Source organism: Opisthorchis viverrini (assembly GCF_000715545.1).
Source record: "Opisthorchis viverrini unplaced genomic scaffold opera_v5_259, whole genome shotgun sequence".
NCBI lineage: Eukaryota > Metazoa > Platyhelminthes > Trematoda > Opisthorchiida > Opisthorchiidae > Opisthorchis > Opisthorchis viverrini.
The window spans coordinates 76,305-92,487 of NW_008751914.1; the positions used below are offsets into that span (position 1 = coordinate 76,305).

Sequence of the window (16,183 nt, forward strand, 5' to 3'; positions counted from 1 at the left end):
TACTATTGATGGGGGCACGCGAGTAGTATGTCTTGTTCGTGGAATTTCGCTTTGCGTCTTTTGAAAAGGGGAGATCTGTTGCGGAATTCGTGGAGTCGCTTTGTAACATTTGCTTGGATTTGAGGGAGGAATGATTGGAGTCAATGAACTTCCAGGAAAGTTCAAGAAGACGCGTTCGGCAGAAGATAGGTGTCCAGTTTTTGTAAATAAGATGCAAATTAGAGTCTTGCTTCCCTGTTCAGTGGTCTGTAACCGGTCAGTTGGCATTTCCTAATAAATAACTCCGCAGCGAAAACCTTCTTCCTTTCACCAGTACTCCCTAAATATTTCCAGTACTTCCCGTTAGCTTGTTTGTCCCTAACTGTTTTTTCTTTAATCCACCAGGTAAGTGGCTGGTTTCAGTACACTTTGAATTCGTTCGGTTATCTCAGGCAGTGCATCTCATGTACATATCTGCGTTATACAATATACGAAACGGTGGATGAAAGAATGCACTTTCGACAAAACAAACGACGTTCTCCGCACGACAAAGGCGGGTAGTTATTTTCGGTGGAGAGAATACGTAGATTCCTTGGCCAACATTGTTACTAAATTTGGTTGTTGGGACGTACCAGTTCGCGTGCTCCAATGCTACTCAGCCCGTGAAGTTCTTCCCGAAAATCGGTACCGTGAATCAGATCTCGCACACTGGTAATATCATTAAATCGCACGCGGATGATTTCGAACCCACCATTTGTCGACGGGCTCAATGCCCACCTCGTTGACATAAGTAATGCATGCTGGTAGTTATCTCCAATTGGCCAGTAACTCTCACTCCCAAAATTCGACTAGTCAACTCTGTTGTTCAACACGCAAGCACTTTTTGAACCATATGCAGACAGCATTGGACTGTGATTAGTAGACCTGAACGTCATGTGGTCTAGTCTAGGCAACACAATCTCAACTAATTCCAGCTTCATCTCTTGTTTATAGTGGTCCGTTTGCTTAAGCATGCTGACGTCCAACCGACAATCTGCCCTCATCTACCAGATGGAGTTTCAGCGCAAGTTTTCCATCGAGGAAGCTGGCACCTCATTCTGGCCGTGCGTACAGCCTACCAGAATTTATCGATTTTTAGGTCGGTTTTACCGGTCGCGTTTGTCTGTCCGTAGTCGTCGCCACGTCAGCATGCCGTTCATTCCAGCTCGTGTAGTCTGCTTGTTTCGCGTTCTTTAGGCGAGCCCATGCGTGCACGTTTTGGATCGCCTAACTCACTACTGCGCCCGAGTGGCACGATCATTCTGACCCTGATTTTCGTCCACCGATAGCTGTGATGGTAGGTGCACGTGCGCATCCACGAGGGAACGAAGTGTGCCGATTGGTCGATCGGACAGCTGAGCGAGCTGCTCGGGTCGCGCAGAGGCACGAAAAGTGCAGCGTCAACGGCACTAAACCATGGCAGCGCCGGGGCGAACGGCTCAGTTACATTGAGCATACTGTGATGTCAAGGGCAACAGCTTGAGTGTAGATGTGTGGGATGACAATGCAGCGAGAATCTAGCGTAAGCACACGATTGTATATCAGCTCTTAGAAACAGGCGACGTCGCTACATGCATATTTCCATTTTCTGTCAAATAGTCTTGTTTATGATTCTCATCGTGTTTTCGTTCGAGCAACATCTTCGTATTGAACGAGCTCACATCAACTGGTAACGGAACTGTACGCATCAGTCTAAAACTCGACTGAAGTGTATGTCATGTCCTCCCACAGTTTATTCTTATCAGTGCAGCGAAAGCTGAGCCATTATGTCGCACTTTTGTCACGCTGCGAGCGAGTCACATCAATTTACTGTTTATTTTCGAATGGAGTCGAAGTCTGCGTTTGTTTAAACGACGCAATGGGACTCGCAAAAGTTGACACTGGTGGTGTGATAACCTGGTTGGAGTGAAGACGGAATGTGTGCGAGTGCATCACTTACTGTCTGGACCGATACAGGAGTTCAGACGTATACATACACGAAAGTCCATCATCAGGGACGGCCCTTAGAGCATGCAGAATTGACTGAATCAGTCGATAATTTTAGCTGCCTATTCACACGCTGAGTAGCTGTCGCAACACCACCTACGTACGCATGCTTATTTGCACACGTGGAAGTTGACTGCATACGTTGTGATTGCGCAGACCGGTGGGTTTACGTTACCTGCAGGTGGTCCGCGAGGTGGAACCTGACAAATGACTGATCCAAAGTTCATTCACACATGACTGCATAGTAAAAAAACTGAAACATTTGACATGTGAACAAGGAGCTTATAGAAGTCATCTTGACAGTGGGTTTCGTGCGAATTGCAACCTGGTCTACGTACCATTTACAACACTGGAAGTAATCTGTCCAGGGGGGGCAGGATGGCGAGATTTATCGGTCCATTAAGTATTTTACCTGGGAGGTGGTGCTTCGAAATACAGTGCTCCGTTGCTGCGATGTCCGTAACAAGAAGTCCAGAGAACAAGATGTGGCAGAGAATGCGCACATTTTCCAGCCCTCTAGCCTGTTCTACCACATAGCTTCAAATTCAACCTGCAGTTTTACAACACGGAAGTAATCTGTCCAGGGGGGCAGGATGGCGAGATTTATCGGTCCATTAAGTATTTTACCTGGGAGGTGGTGCTTCGAAATACAGTGCTCCGTTGCTGCGATGTCCGTAACAAGAAGTCCAGAGAACAAGATGTGGCAGAGAATGCGCACATTTTCCAGCCCTCTAGCCTGTTCTACCACATAGCTTCAAATTCAACCTGCAGTAGAGAATTGCAGCGATCCCACCGACCCCAAAACCCTAACTCAATCGCAACTTAAGCGACTTGTGACAATGCCCTGACACTTGCTCAAGCTCACACTCCGTCGCTAAACGGCAGACTAGTTGTGCAGGTGGACAAGTTCGGACATGACATGAAAAATGGTAGCTGTTCTATCCTCTCCGATATGATCTCAAAAAATCAAAGTTCACACTGACTGACTGAACCACAGCCCACTGTTCTTTTAGGCTCCTGCGAACTCCATGATACTGAAGCATTTGATTCAAAATATTACCGATGTTTTTGGGGAAATATGAAATCTACCATCCCAGGTCCGCACTTCAGTTAAATGGTGAAGTCGGATAGCCTGAGAGAGAAAGGCTTTCTGTCTCCCAAAAGACGTTCAACCCTGGTAAAAAAAAAGGTGGCACAATATACACCGATTTCGAAATCGCTTTCGAAGATACGTATTCCCAATGTGGCTGAAAACGCCGAATTTGGATTACGATGTCCTTGAAGGAACAGACGGTAACGTACTATATTGAAGATTAACATACGTGGTAATATACAATCATGGAACAAATCAATAGGAAAAAGAACCAATCACATAAACCAAACAAACTCATTTGCTGTGATGACCTTTCCAATCACGAACGAATAAACACCTGAGTTCATCGATTGAACAGCGAGTGATATAATGCAAGGCAACTGAGAGGCCAATCAAACGCATGAGTACAACCCAGGCGAGCGGTTCTCAAAAAAACAGATTTAGCTTCAGCGCCAGTAAAACACCGCAGTGTGTTGGATTATTGGTAGCTCCGATGCATTAATTGGTAACTGATCAGGTGGCTATTGATCTGTTTGCCAAGATGGGCAATTGATTTGCAAGCGTTTCGTCACCCGTTACGCCTCATCACATGACGCATGAGATTCTCCGTCGCACTCTAGTTGTTATGCTCTACCAGTTGATCGGATTCTTGTGGTTAGCTAGATTCCCAGTCACACACGAATGCTACCAAGTCGACAAGACACTCTCGTTTAAGTGCCAGTCCTCTAAACCCATGTGGAATTACGAGAGAAGAGGCATTGTTGACGGACTCAGTGCTGCGTAGAGCCGACATGTCAGATGCTGCTGATCTCAAAGGTTGTGTCCAGCAATTTCATCCATTTCAACTAACGCGTTCTGCAGTCCCATTTCATCCAGTCAAATTTCAAGTTTCCAGCATCAAACGTGTGCGTGTGTGCAATGGATAGCGCGCCCATCTATTCGATCAAAGTCTGATACTGTGATAAATTTCAACCCCTTTCAAGTCTAACGGCAGGCGACACCGACAAATCAAACTGGCCGCATTCACCAATCGACACCCACTGTGACCCAACGAAACGGTTCAACCAGCTTACAGAGATAGACAGGGGTATGTGGATGTTCGATCGTCAGTGCCATACCATACAGTGCTCTTTGGACCAAGATACGAACCGGCTAGCCTAAATCCTGTTCTACTATCGTAACGCCGTATGAGCTGTCTGTCAACATAGTGCTGGATGTGATCGCCACATCTGCTCCTCATGTGGGAGCGCATCGCGTGCTGAATAGGCGCCAAAGTCAATTCAGAGAAGGTGGTGCGAGTGTTTGTTCACTATTCGACGTCCATGAGTTCCTAGATGGGCTAAATACGTCCACATCCTGGATGGTTCTGAGACGACTCCCCACACACACACGCACACATTAGTGCATTTAATTTGCACATCCTAGTCCTGTGTGTTCCGTGACACGGTTCAAATACTGGGAGTCGACTACATGAAGAACGGACTAGTGTGAAATTGCGACTCTCAGCTCTCTCATCAACCGACACATTTTACTGCACTGGATTGGCGTGGCTTGTGCTGTTCGCGTCGGACTAATCCACTGTGATTCATTCAATCAGAAAAGGCGTGGCTTGATAATAGGCAAGCAACTTTTTGTGATTCCTATCCTTGTGAATATCACTGTTGTGTGGACTGAATCAATTGTTTAACTGAGATGTACCATGGACGATGGCGAACTGCTGCCGAAATGGGCATGACAGATAATACTGTTCAGTGTACCCAAGTAATGCAAACAAGTTCGAAGATCATGAGTCAGATTATGGGAAGCCGGCCGTCTTTATGCTCACTTTTTCCCCACAACCGACACATTTAACTGCACTGGATTGGCGTGGGTTGCGCTGTTCGCGTCGGAACAACCTACTGTGATTTATCCAATCGGAAAAGGCGTGGCTTGATAATAGGCAAGCAACTTTTAGAACTGGTAATTCTGTGTGGTTCCCTCAGTCCACCATAAAGTCTAAAACCCCCTGTTGTGTCACAGAGTCGATTGCATTCATGTTTTAACATTTTCAGTTTAAAAACCAAGTATGCATTCTTCGCGATCTTCCTTCCGACCGGCTGCAAAACTGGTTAAATTTGGTCTGTCAAACCAAACTATTGTGTTGTTTTCTGATGGTGAGATTAGGACAGAAATGACTTGGTTGTTGGCCTGTTCACCAAGCTTGGTAGTAGGATTGCAAACGTTTTATCATCAGTGGAGATGAGATCGTCAGTGGGGGGTTGAAGGGATAATTTCCTCCTCATCTACACTACTCATAAGGTTGCTGAACATTTTTCGACAGCCCACGACCGGTGTCGCCCTTCTTGGGACTCACTCGGTGGGCGCAGTGGCCGAGTTTCCGTCAGCCTTATTATCTACTTGAAACCAAATCGTACGAAATTAGCCAGGTTCCAGGTGAATCTCCCGCAAAACCAAATTTGTTTGCAAATGGCTGCATTTTGCTAACTCATGGAATGAATTCCTTTCATCTCTCTGTTCCTTCAAACATAGTACGCATAAATGGCTGACAATGGTAGTTCATGTATGCGAATCCTACAGGTTTTCTGTAGTTTTCCATGCGTCTACGCGTTCAAATTTCGTCTCACCATCTCATCGGTTGCTGGCTAATTATGGACAGCCAGTCACACTTGTCTATCAGACTACAAAGCTGGTCTTTGTCGAATCACAGTACTCTTTTCAAAGATTATCTGTCAATCAAATCGGAGGTCTGAAAAGTTGGTGCATCAGCAAAGTACAGGATGTCTCATAATAAACGCAAAATTTAATTGAATTAAACATAGCTAGTCAAAGAATAGATAAAACTCTTCCAATATCAGTAGCTACATAAGTGAGGTTTTGTATACAGGTGTTAATGTTCTTTTACAATGAATATCAGTATGCGCGTTGAAGTTGTGAAATTCTCTTTTTCCCTTGGTGGAAGCGCCATCGCTGCACTTCGTGGTTACAAAACCAAGCATGGTCTCACCAAAGATCCTTTCACCGTGTCGACCATTACACGCTTGATTGCGAAATTTGAGTCCGCTGGATCTGTGTTGGATTTTTCTGGCAAGGGGAGAAAGTCTCTGGGCGATGAAAAAGCGCCCATTGTACGGAATTCTGTCGAGCAACTTCAGTCCCAGAGCACCATGACATCTTCGTCAATAACTCAGGTGCCTCAGTTGGCTAGCATTCTCTGTGCCAGTGTGCATCGTATTATGAAACGCCAATCTGTTCACATTAAACCTCCATAATGCACGTATGTTGAAACGAAAAATAATAAACCTTTAGATCAATATTAAAGTTTTATTGTGAGCATTATGTTTTGCGTCTATTATGAGACACCCTGTACAAGTTTTTCTGAAGCTTTCTTAATGTAGCCCTCATTCTGAAGTGTGAGCGTCGGAAATAAAAATAATAAAGGAATCAAATAAACTGACGAAAGAGGCAAATGCATGCACGAGAACAAAACGCTCTAAATTAGTTCACTCCCTCCAAGATGTGTTGCTGTTCAAGTATTTTGTGTCCCGATTATGCATGTATCTACACCTGGCTGTCCGGACAAGTGAGTTCGTACTCAGACCCAAGTTCGATCATTTGTTAATTCTGCAGGAGTAAAAACCGAAGGAGACTTTGCCGAAAGGACTGGCGTTGGCTAAACTCTGTGTTCTGCAAGCATCAATATTTCTAAAGGCCGAATCGATCTGGAATACATGAGTTTGGTCTTCCACAGAAGCCACAACTTGGTAGGTAGACCCAACAATGAAGATTCATTGGTTATTCACACTCACAGCACATGTAATTCATCGGTTATTCTGGTTCACTTCATTAGTGGTTTTGTGTACTGGGCTGGCCAATTCAATTGCTGGCCTTTTGTTGTCAATTGAAATGAAATAATCAATGCTTCTTTAGGCAGCGGAATGCAGTGTGGAGCTGCGTCATTGGTTGTGCACAACCAGTGGCGTTTGCAATTAAATCGCGCAGCTCGGCGAACAAGCCAACTGAGCTACCAACTTTCTCCCGGTTCACTTTGTTTTTCTCTCGAATTCGTGTAGCTTTGTTAGTCACTGTTGCTTGGCCTGATTTGGGTCCAGTTGGACTTCACTCCTGCAGGTTAAAATTACGTCTATCCCTAACAGCCATTGTACCTCTTTGTGTGCCGGATTGTCTTGCGGAACATGACACAAAAGTGCTCCAAACCAACGTAGGACGGGAAAGCGCAGCTGTAAATAGTTCCGGTGATCCACACTCATGGTCGTCCGTGAACACACACACACACACACACACACACACACATACACCGCCCTACAAACCGGTCAGGCAGCTGACTGTATCTAAGCCCGGAAAGCGGACAATTACCGTCCATAATCGCGAACATCGTCAGGTGCCTACGTACCTTCAAATGGCTATGACGATTATGCAACAGCGACTTATTTACGTGTGGGCCTGGCTACAACCAGACCAACCAGGTGAGTGGAGATCCGGTCACGTGAGCCGAAACTAGGTCACTGAGACATACTGGACAATAGGCACGTTCTGTCATTTGCAGCCCATTACGAGAGTAAACAAAGGCGATTCAGACGATAACAACAGCCACCTGATTTTGGGGCGTAAACGTTACCTGAATGTAACAACACTGTGAAGGTACAAGGTTTTATTCAAACATACACATAAACAAACTAAAAGTTTTAACAAAATTTAGCCTTTCTTGAGTGATAAAGTCGACACACAAAGATAAAACAATGGGAAAAGAGAGGCTGGATCACCTCATGTTTGAATCCTATTGATCTATCGATTTCAAGCGCCTAAAGCCTCGTGAGTCACAGACAGAAACTGTCTCTTTATTCAGTCCCATCAATTAACAATGACTTCTGCAGATTTTGTTATCAGAAAGAGTTTCCCTGTTCACCGCACAATTTACAGCAGGGGGATGTACATTCAGCCCCTGCCATCGGTGCCAATGGCCATAATTTTGCTTCTTGTCTGAGTCGCGCAGTGGATAAATAATTTTTCAGAAGGTCTATGAAAAGTAGATTAAAAAGGCATCTCAAAAAACTTTTAATTACATCTTTCATACTGCATCCCATTTCCCGATTAGGCAAGTTGCACGTAACTGGAATAATGCCACCAGCTATGGCAGTCCAGAGGTTCATCGTAAGCTCGAACAAAGACTGTACCGTTCTCCTGTTCTACAGTTTAACTAAGCTAGGCTGAAGTGGATGTCTCGCACCTGTATTTTCACCCTGGTGTGATTGTCAGTCATCGTCATCATCATCGTCACCATCGACACCATGACATCAGTGTTCAACACTGATGCTTCGCTGTCGTACAACCATGAGTTGTTTAAAGGCCTTATTGAGAAGAAAAGAATAAAGATGGACAGGTATGTGGACTCAGTGCTAGCTTACTACAATCATTCCGAGGTGCCTATACCTCCAAACACTCATTCAAGCAAACTGGACAAAAACTAACAACACGGACGCCACTGACGTCGGTTGGAAGCCATATCATGCAGCGTCTCCAACCAGGCGCAGTGAGGATCACGCGGTCCGATCCTGGTAGGCGAGTGGCACAGACAGCACCCAGACGTTTTGTAGTCTCTTTCATACCCTTCTGCCAGGTCAAGGATTGACCATCTCTCTGCTTCCGTCACTGAATCGGGCACGGAAAACAGCACTCTCTTCAGAAAACGACAGTTCACTAGAAGTGATACATGGCCCAGTCAACGCAGCTTCTGGTGCTGAACACATTCTTTAATAGAAAGTCCCCGTTGCACCACCTAAAACTCGTTTTATACCTGCCTCGTTACGAATTCGTCGATACCAACCCACACGAACTAAGGTTCTGAGACAACGGTTGTCGAATACCTGAAGTAGTCTCATTTCGGTTGCTCGCACAGGTCACGTCTCAAAACCGTACAGCAAAACAGCCCGCGCTCTAACCGGATACACATGGCCCTTGAGATTCATGGATATACCGTCTTGATGCCATAGATGTCTCAACTTAGCAAAAGTGACCCGAGTCTTACAGATTCATGTGTTGACTTCATTCGCCGCACCACGATGAGAACTAATACAACTTCCAAGATACGTAAAACGCTCCGCAAATTCAAGTGCCTTATCCTGGATTATAAGTGGCGTGTTCACTGGCCGCATGTCCAGAACCTTACACATTGTGGGTGCAAAAAGCACGCCAAAAGACTTCGGTTAGTTCATCCAAAGCAACTGCACCTTCTCCCCTTCGAAGACGACAACGGTGTCGTCTGCATATTCCAGGTGGGCAAGTTTTTCGTCAGAGGGTATTTGAACACCAGGGTCTTGAAGACCTTCCAGAGTGCGTCTCATCATCTCATCGATCACTAAATTAAATAGAAATGGAGACAGTGGGTGCCCCTGGCGGACACTGCTTTGTGTGCAGAAGCTTTTGGAGAGCTCTCCGTATATTCACACACTTTCGGAAATCTAAAAATACAAAGAACGCATTATGTTCAGGAACTTCTGAGGCAGTCCTTGATGGGCAAGCGTGTCAAGGAGAACAGACCCCTCAAATGAGTTGAATGCGCCTTGTAAATTCAAGGCACTTGTACGTATGGCGTTCTTCTAGCATCCGACAAATGGTGAAGCTTTAGTCAATGTAACCTCTACCCGGTCGAAACGCCGCTTGCTCCTCTGGAGTCAGTGTTTCACGAGCCAGTGGCTGTGAGTGGTGTATAGATCAATTTCGCCTAACTTTAACTGAACTCAGTCGAGCCCATCCAAATGTACCATGAAAATGTGGCAATCGGATATTTTTAAAACTCCACTAAGTACTTCGAGACCTAGCATCAGCATAACTCAACATTTCAGCGCAGATGTGTTTGATCATGCGGTGACAAATGTAAGGAGCTAGTAGAGCGCGTGAACATCCCCGACACTGACGAAATTCTCATGATTCCTGCACATGTAGCCAGGCATATTTATAACCTCCCTGTGAGTATGCGACTGAGTATCGAGTGACCTTGGTGCTTGAGATCATTTTTTTTTGGAAGAAAACTGCGTATCCCAGTTTCTAGTAGGCACCAACCACTCGTTTTTTTATTAGAAACACTTGATACTAATCGTTGGTGCGAGATGATCCAAGGGTTAGAGCGCGAATTTACTGACCGGAAGGTCCATGGTTCAAAACCGACCTCTGCCTCTCGACTTCCCCTGTCTAGACTTGGGCAACCTGGCAGTATCCCAACCCTCGTGCAACCTTCGGGTGGCATGGCAGCTAGGCACCGAAAGGGTGCTACAGCTGAACGACAGTGTGAGAATTCCCCACAGTAGAACAGGATTAGCAAGTTCAGTGATATGAATTAATCTGAGTGCAGTTTGTTAACATTTCTCGTCAGCTCACTGTGGCGGAAATAGACTTAAAAAATCCGCCCTACAAATTCTGTCTAGTCCCGTCACACTTTTTTAACGACGCCGGCAGAGCACATTTGTCACCACTTAGAAGGATTCGTTGTTTCTTCCCTAGAACCGTGTCAAAACGCCGAATTCCGTGTAACGTTGAGATCGCGGTGAAGCATTGTATTAGAATGCCGCCTACAACGCTCACCCTTCTCCAAAGGTCATTTCTATCAGTCCCAATAGCGATTTTCTAAATCCAGCTTTACCTCATTCGAACTTTAGTGTTTTGTGCCGATACTGAAAAATACATAATGAAGTTCGTCAGGGATAACATATTTTCTCGAATGTTGAAAAATCATCCCATAGATGATACAACAGTAATTCGGTGAAACCAGACAATCCAATCAAACTGTCCAGCTCAGCGGACAAGCCAAAGACCAAACCAAACTACAGTGGGCAGTCTAGGAGGGAGCGGGATTCTAGGCGGGATTCGCCGCATTCATTTTTCGTAGAAGCTGAGTGACACAGAGCCTAGTTATGCAAGCAGCCCATGTGCTCATAAACTGTCCATGTTTCTGTAGCTGACGTGTCCACAACTAACCTGCTTGGACAGAATGCCATCACAACTGCCGGAAAAGTTCACAGAATACAACAAATGCTCTCATTTGCACATAAATCTGGTTTTGCCAGGTTTTGCCAGTCACCTGATGGTTTGTGACTCACCTGTAAATACCACGTTCGTGTGCAAATTAGAATATCTGTCGAATTCTGTCCAATTTTGGTTCAAATAAAACATAGCGTTGAGATAAAACTGCAAGCTACGTCTACCTAATGAGCCTGAAGAAGGCCAAACCCGGTAATGAGCTGTCGAAGAGTTCTCAGCAAGTCTCTGAGTAGCGTGCTAAGTTCACAAACTACACTTCCGTGTGTCCACCTGTTCAGAAACTGAATAAATCAAAGGTTATGTTAGTTGTTTGGTCACGCACGGGACATGTGCAAGGAGAGAGGACCATCCCAACAACGCACGTGACCGGTCAGGAGGAACATTCTACAGACCACGAGAAAATGACATTCACTGTAAACCATCAGCTGACTGAAGCAGTACTTCTCCCGTCTCTCTGCTTAGATGAGTGATGCACAGTCACAACCAACAGAAGGAGGAATATTTGACAATGAATTTAATGAGCAGATGTCTTACTAGGTGCAGAAGCAGAACAAACTTTTTAATGGTTACTCAAAAATTTTACCCAAAGCACACGTTTCCAAGGTGGACAGACTACTGTGGACAAGGTCGCGCGAATAAAAACAAAATGGCACGTTTGTAGTGCACCACTCATAAGGCTGGTGAAAATTTGTCGACAGCCAACGACCGGTTTCGTTCGCCTTGGGGCTCATCAGGTAGGCGCAGTCTCCAAGTTTCCGTCAACCTTATGTTCTACTTGAAACCAAGTTGCATGAAATTAGCGAATATGCGCTCATTTGCAAGCTAATTTGGTTTTTCGAGGGACTCACCTGGAACCCAGCTGCACCGAGAGGTCTTGGGGACTCTGTAACTACATATGATACGTTTATGATTTGGGCTTCTGGTGGATGAAAGAATAGTTGTCACTGATTAAGCGAGAACGCATTCCACCCCCTCTATACCAAGCTGCGTGTCAGAAAAAGAATCGCACATATGAAAATTTGATTCACAGCATCATTTCAAGCCTTTCGTTTGTTGACATGTCGCATTGTGATCATTCCGAGAGAGTGTTAGTATCCTACGCAAGTAGTGTTCCAAATCCGGACATTCTGAAATTCGGCCAGGTTTTTTTTCGAGCAAGAACCTAACAAACATTGTTCAAAAGTTAAATTAACTTTCTTGCCCGACTGGTTTGATGTAGTCATTCCATTCGGCAGAATCACGCTCTAGTGGACGCTGTCACCGGAGCGGTTTCGTCACGTGACACGGTTATGACGGTATCGTGTAACATCGAACAGACCTCTCACCATCTGTGCGCAGAATATACTGACCGAAAAAAACGGGTGTCTATTTTTACTTCGTAGTGTATTTACTGCGGCATGTTCACGAAATATTCGAGTGACTTTCCGATTTTGAAGGTCAGAACTTGTCTGGATCGAACTAAAAAGGGATCCAGTGAAAATTGCTAGCATCGTCCGCACTTTACCCGGCACATTTTGACGAAACAAAGATGGAAAAATCGTGTCAATACCGCTATCCCTGCCATACCGTGCTAATCTTATCGGTCTCTCGTGGGCGCGGCTCGAAGCGAAAATAGAGTACGACGGAAGCACAAATCACGAGCAAGAACCTAACAAAAAATGTTCAAAAGTTAAATTGACTTTCTTGCCCGACTGGTCTGATGTAGTCATTCCATTCGGCAGAATCACGCTCTAGTGGACGCTGTCACCGGAGCGGTTTCGTCACGTGACACGGTTATGACGGTATCGTGTAACATCGAACAGACCTCTCACCATCTGTGCGCAGAATATACTGACCGAAAAAAACGGGTGTCTATTTTTACTTCGTAGTGTATTTACTGCGGCATGTTCACGAAATATTCGAGTGATTTTCCGATTTTCAAGGTCAGAATTTGTCTGGATCGAACTAAAAAGGGATCCAGTGAAAATTGCTAGCATCGTCCGCACTTTATCCGGCACATTTTGACGAAGCAAAGATGGAAAAATCGTGTCAATACCGCTATCCCTGCCATACCGTGCTAATCTTATCGTTCTCTCGTGGGCACGGCTGGAAGCGAAAATAGAGTACGACGGAAACACAAATCATGAAAGCCGGGGTGATTATTTTAACACACACACACACACACACAATGTACATTCATTTCCTGCAATCCCCTGGTGGAGCTGCGGCCTGTGATAGGGACCACAACATGCAGTGCGGATATGAATTTTCAAACTGTGTTCAGCCGCACGTGGTGGAACCCTGCGCAGGACACGTTCTGTCTATATCGGGTGCAACAAACAGGACTCTAACTGCTTACCACCAGTGGATGTTTGAACGGATGTAGACCTCGTCTTCATTGTCATCGTCATCAGCATCATTATTGACGACAAAACCGAATGTGCCTCTCCGCCGTACAATCATTTCAATCCATTTCAACAAAGCCTTATACCCCTTGGTTGCTCACTGAAGATATCCTACTGTAAAACTCCTCGGGTTCGCTGAAATTATCGGCTCCAATGAGAACTGTAGAGTTGGAGACCGACTTTGCTGATTGCAACTAACTTATTCCCAGTTCGTCGAAACACAACCGTATTTCTCAACCACGCTAGAATTTACAACGGACACTCCGACTCGTAAGTAAAGCCAATCTAGTCTGAACAGCCGAGAAGCTGTTTCATCTCTGTTGGGAACAATGAGCTGTGCGTATCTCGCCAAAATCCTGCCTAAATGAGCGCTTATCACACTATTGATCAGCCGCTCGTGATCGAAAGTTTGAGTGCTCATCTACCAGCCGAAACTCTCCGAAGTTTTGTGAAATGCGCGCTGCTGATCATTCCCAACAAGGATGAAACAGCTGTACAGTGCTCCTCGACTTTTCAGCATAGATTGGCTTGACTTACAGGACGAAATCTGCATCGAGAATTTTCAGACCTCTTCACACTACCAGTAGTCGAATTCGCTGTGCTAAGGAAGAAGTTCATTCCTTCCAAATCAGAAAGCGGTCGGTAGAAAGCGGAAGTGAGTCTTTCCAACTGTTGTAGATTGAAGATGCCTGTGCTGCTTCAATTAGGATCAAGTGGGTTTACCTACTGTACCGACCAATCACCTGTCGATTTCGTGTTCATCGTAGAAGCAAACTCCCAATATGCAGAACATTCAGGTAAAAAAAACAGTACACCGAACCAGACGTTTTCTGCTACCTGGTACCCAACGATGGAAAAAACGCTTCCAATAGCGTAAGAGGAAGCGCTGACCCCAACAGGAAAAGCGTTTTTATTCAGTTTACTCAAACCGGTTGATCGCAGCTAACCACCTCTCATCCAGCAGACCATTCAGCAGAGTAAAGCAGAAACTTGGAGTGACTCATGCATACTGATCTGGCCTATTGAACCAACCGATACCCGGGGGTACCCTAGGCTGGACCCAACACATGTGGGTCCCCCCATCGGCCCAACACTTGTTCAACCACCCTAACACAAAAAACCTTCGGCCGACACCCAACAGAGAGTTGGCTTGACTTAGTTGATTGGTTCTCCTTCCACCTTAAACCTCGACCAACCTCGTAACTCAGTCACTTGGCCTGACGAAGCTTTTGTGTCAGAGGGGAAGCGTTGTCCAGCAATTAATCTACTGATTGTCACCAAAGTTTTTCGAAAAATAAACGGAATCTAACTAGTTCGTCCGACAAAAATATTTTCACAACAATATAGCCTTCAGTGACCAACAACCCTCCCACATACCTTATCAGGATCGCGTGTCTCCAACTTTAAATGTCTTTCAGTATCCAAGTTAGTCACATAGTAAAGTGGGTGTTTACCACGTCTCATTTGGGGAATATCCAAGTAAAACCCCGGGGGACCAGTGGAATACGAGCATGCTTCCAATGGGTGCTGTTTGACTGATCCATACGTATTGATCTCAGCGACAAATTCATCGCAGTCGTTCTGCCAACAATCATAGATTTAATCAACTGGATCCTTAGCTTCCAGTATGAATGAATGGGTGGGCTATATGTGTCAAAGTCTCTTTACTTCGGGGTGGGGGGTCCAGGAGGATTTCACCGCTTGGTCCCTAGAGCCTGTGCCCATCAGCACAACTTTAATGAGCATAAGAGGTGAGCGTAATCGATCGTTCAGCTGTAGCATCCTTTCGGTACCTGGCTTCCATGCCACCCAAAGGGAGTACGAGGGCTGGGATACTGCCAGATTGCCCAAGCCTAGACAGGGGAAGCCGAGAGGCAGAGGTCGAGTTCGAACCACGGGCCTTCCGGTCAGTAAATTAGCGCTCTAATCACTTGGTCCATCTCGCCCCCTCCATTACGAGTGTGCGTATTGATATAAGCGACAAATTCATCGCAGTGGGCGTAGACAATTTCATTTGGTGGAAAGTGCATTCCTGCATTGCATACGTTCAAAGGTTGAGAGAGTAGTTCTCAGACAATTGGTTGGTTACGTGTGGGCTTAGTAAGCCTTGTAGTTTTGCTTTAATGGAAAAGTACACACCCCGTACAACGCCCGTAATGCGCATGTTGACTCAGCCTAGCGTGGGTTGCCTAAACGTGATCTGAATGCTGCGTGCGGTTGTTGAAATATGCATTCCTTGCAAGATTCCGCCAGTGGTTCTTATGAGTTACAAAGTTATTGCAAAAAGTCGTTAAACACATAACTCATGAGCAAAGCACCTTCTATTCACCTTCACATCCAGATTCGCTCAATCAATGATTTTTCTATCTGTTTCATTTGGGCGTTAAATGCGGGCTCCTTATGTTTTCTGTTGGACCGTGCTCCAAAATTGCGAATTATTTTTCTTCGTAGAGGATACCACGCGGAATGTCGGTGTTCACCATTGTTACGGAGATCCCAATTACTTGAGGTGGTTCAAGACAACCTATTGCCAGCTCACCCGTATTACCGAAGGTCACAATTCACTGAATTAACATTCGTTTGAACAGTCCTCCTTGTTTTCCGTAAACTGTTAAGTTGACACCAAAGACAGAATCACTGTATTCGAGTT

At 45.3% G+C, this 16,183-nt stretch overlaps 1 protein-coding gene across 1 annotated transcript; it reads right to left on the reverse strand.

Annotated features, from left to right (window-relative positions):
• Window positions 1-9,318: 9,318 nt before the first annotated feature.
• Window positions 9,319-14,997, reverse strand: T265_09126 (hypothetical protein; the record flags this gene model as incomplete). Its single annotated transcript, XM_009175123.1, has 5 exons — window positions 9,319-9,470; window positions 9,514-9,620; window positions 10,075-10,381; window positions 11,209-11,374; window positions 14,911-14,997. The coding sequence occupies 5 exons, from the start codon at window positions 14,995-14,997 to the stop codon at window positions 9,319-9,321; spliced, it is 819 nt and encodes a 272-aa protein (XP_009173387.1).
• Window positions 14,998-16,183: the final 1,186 nt, after the last annotated feature.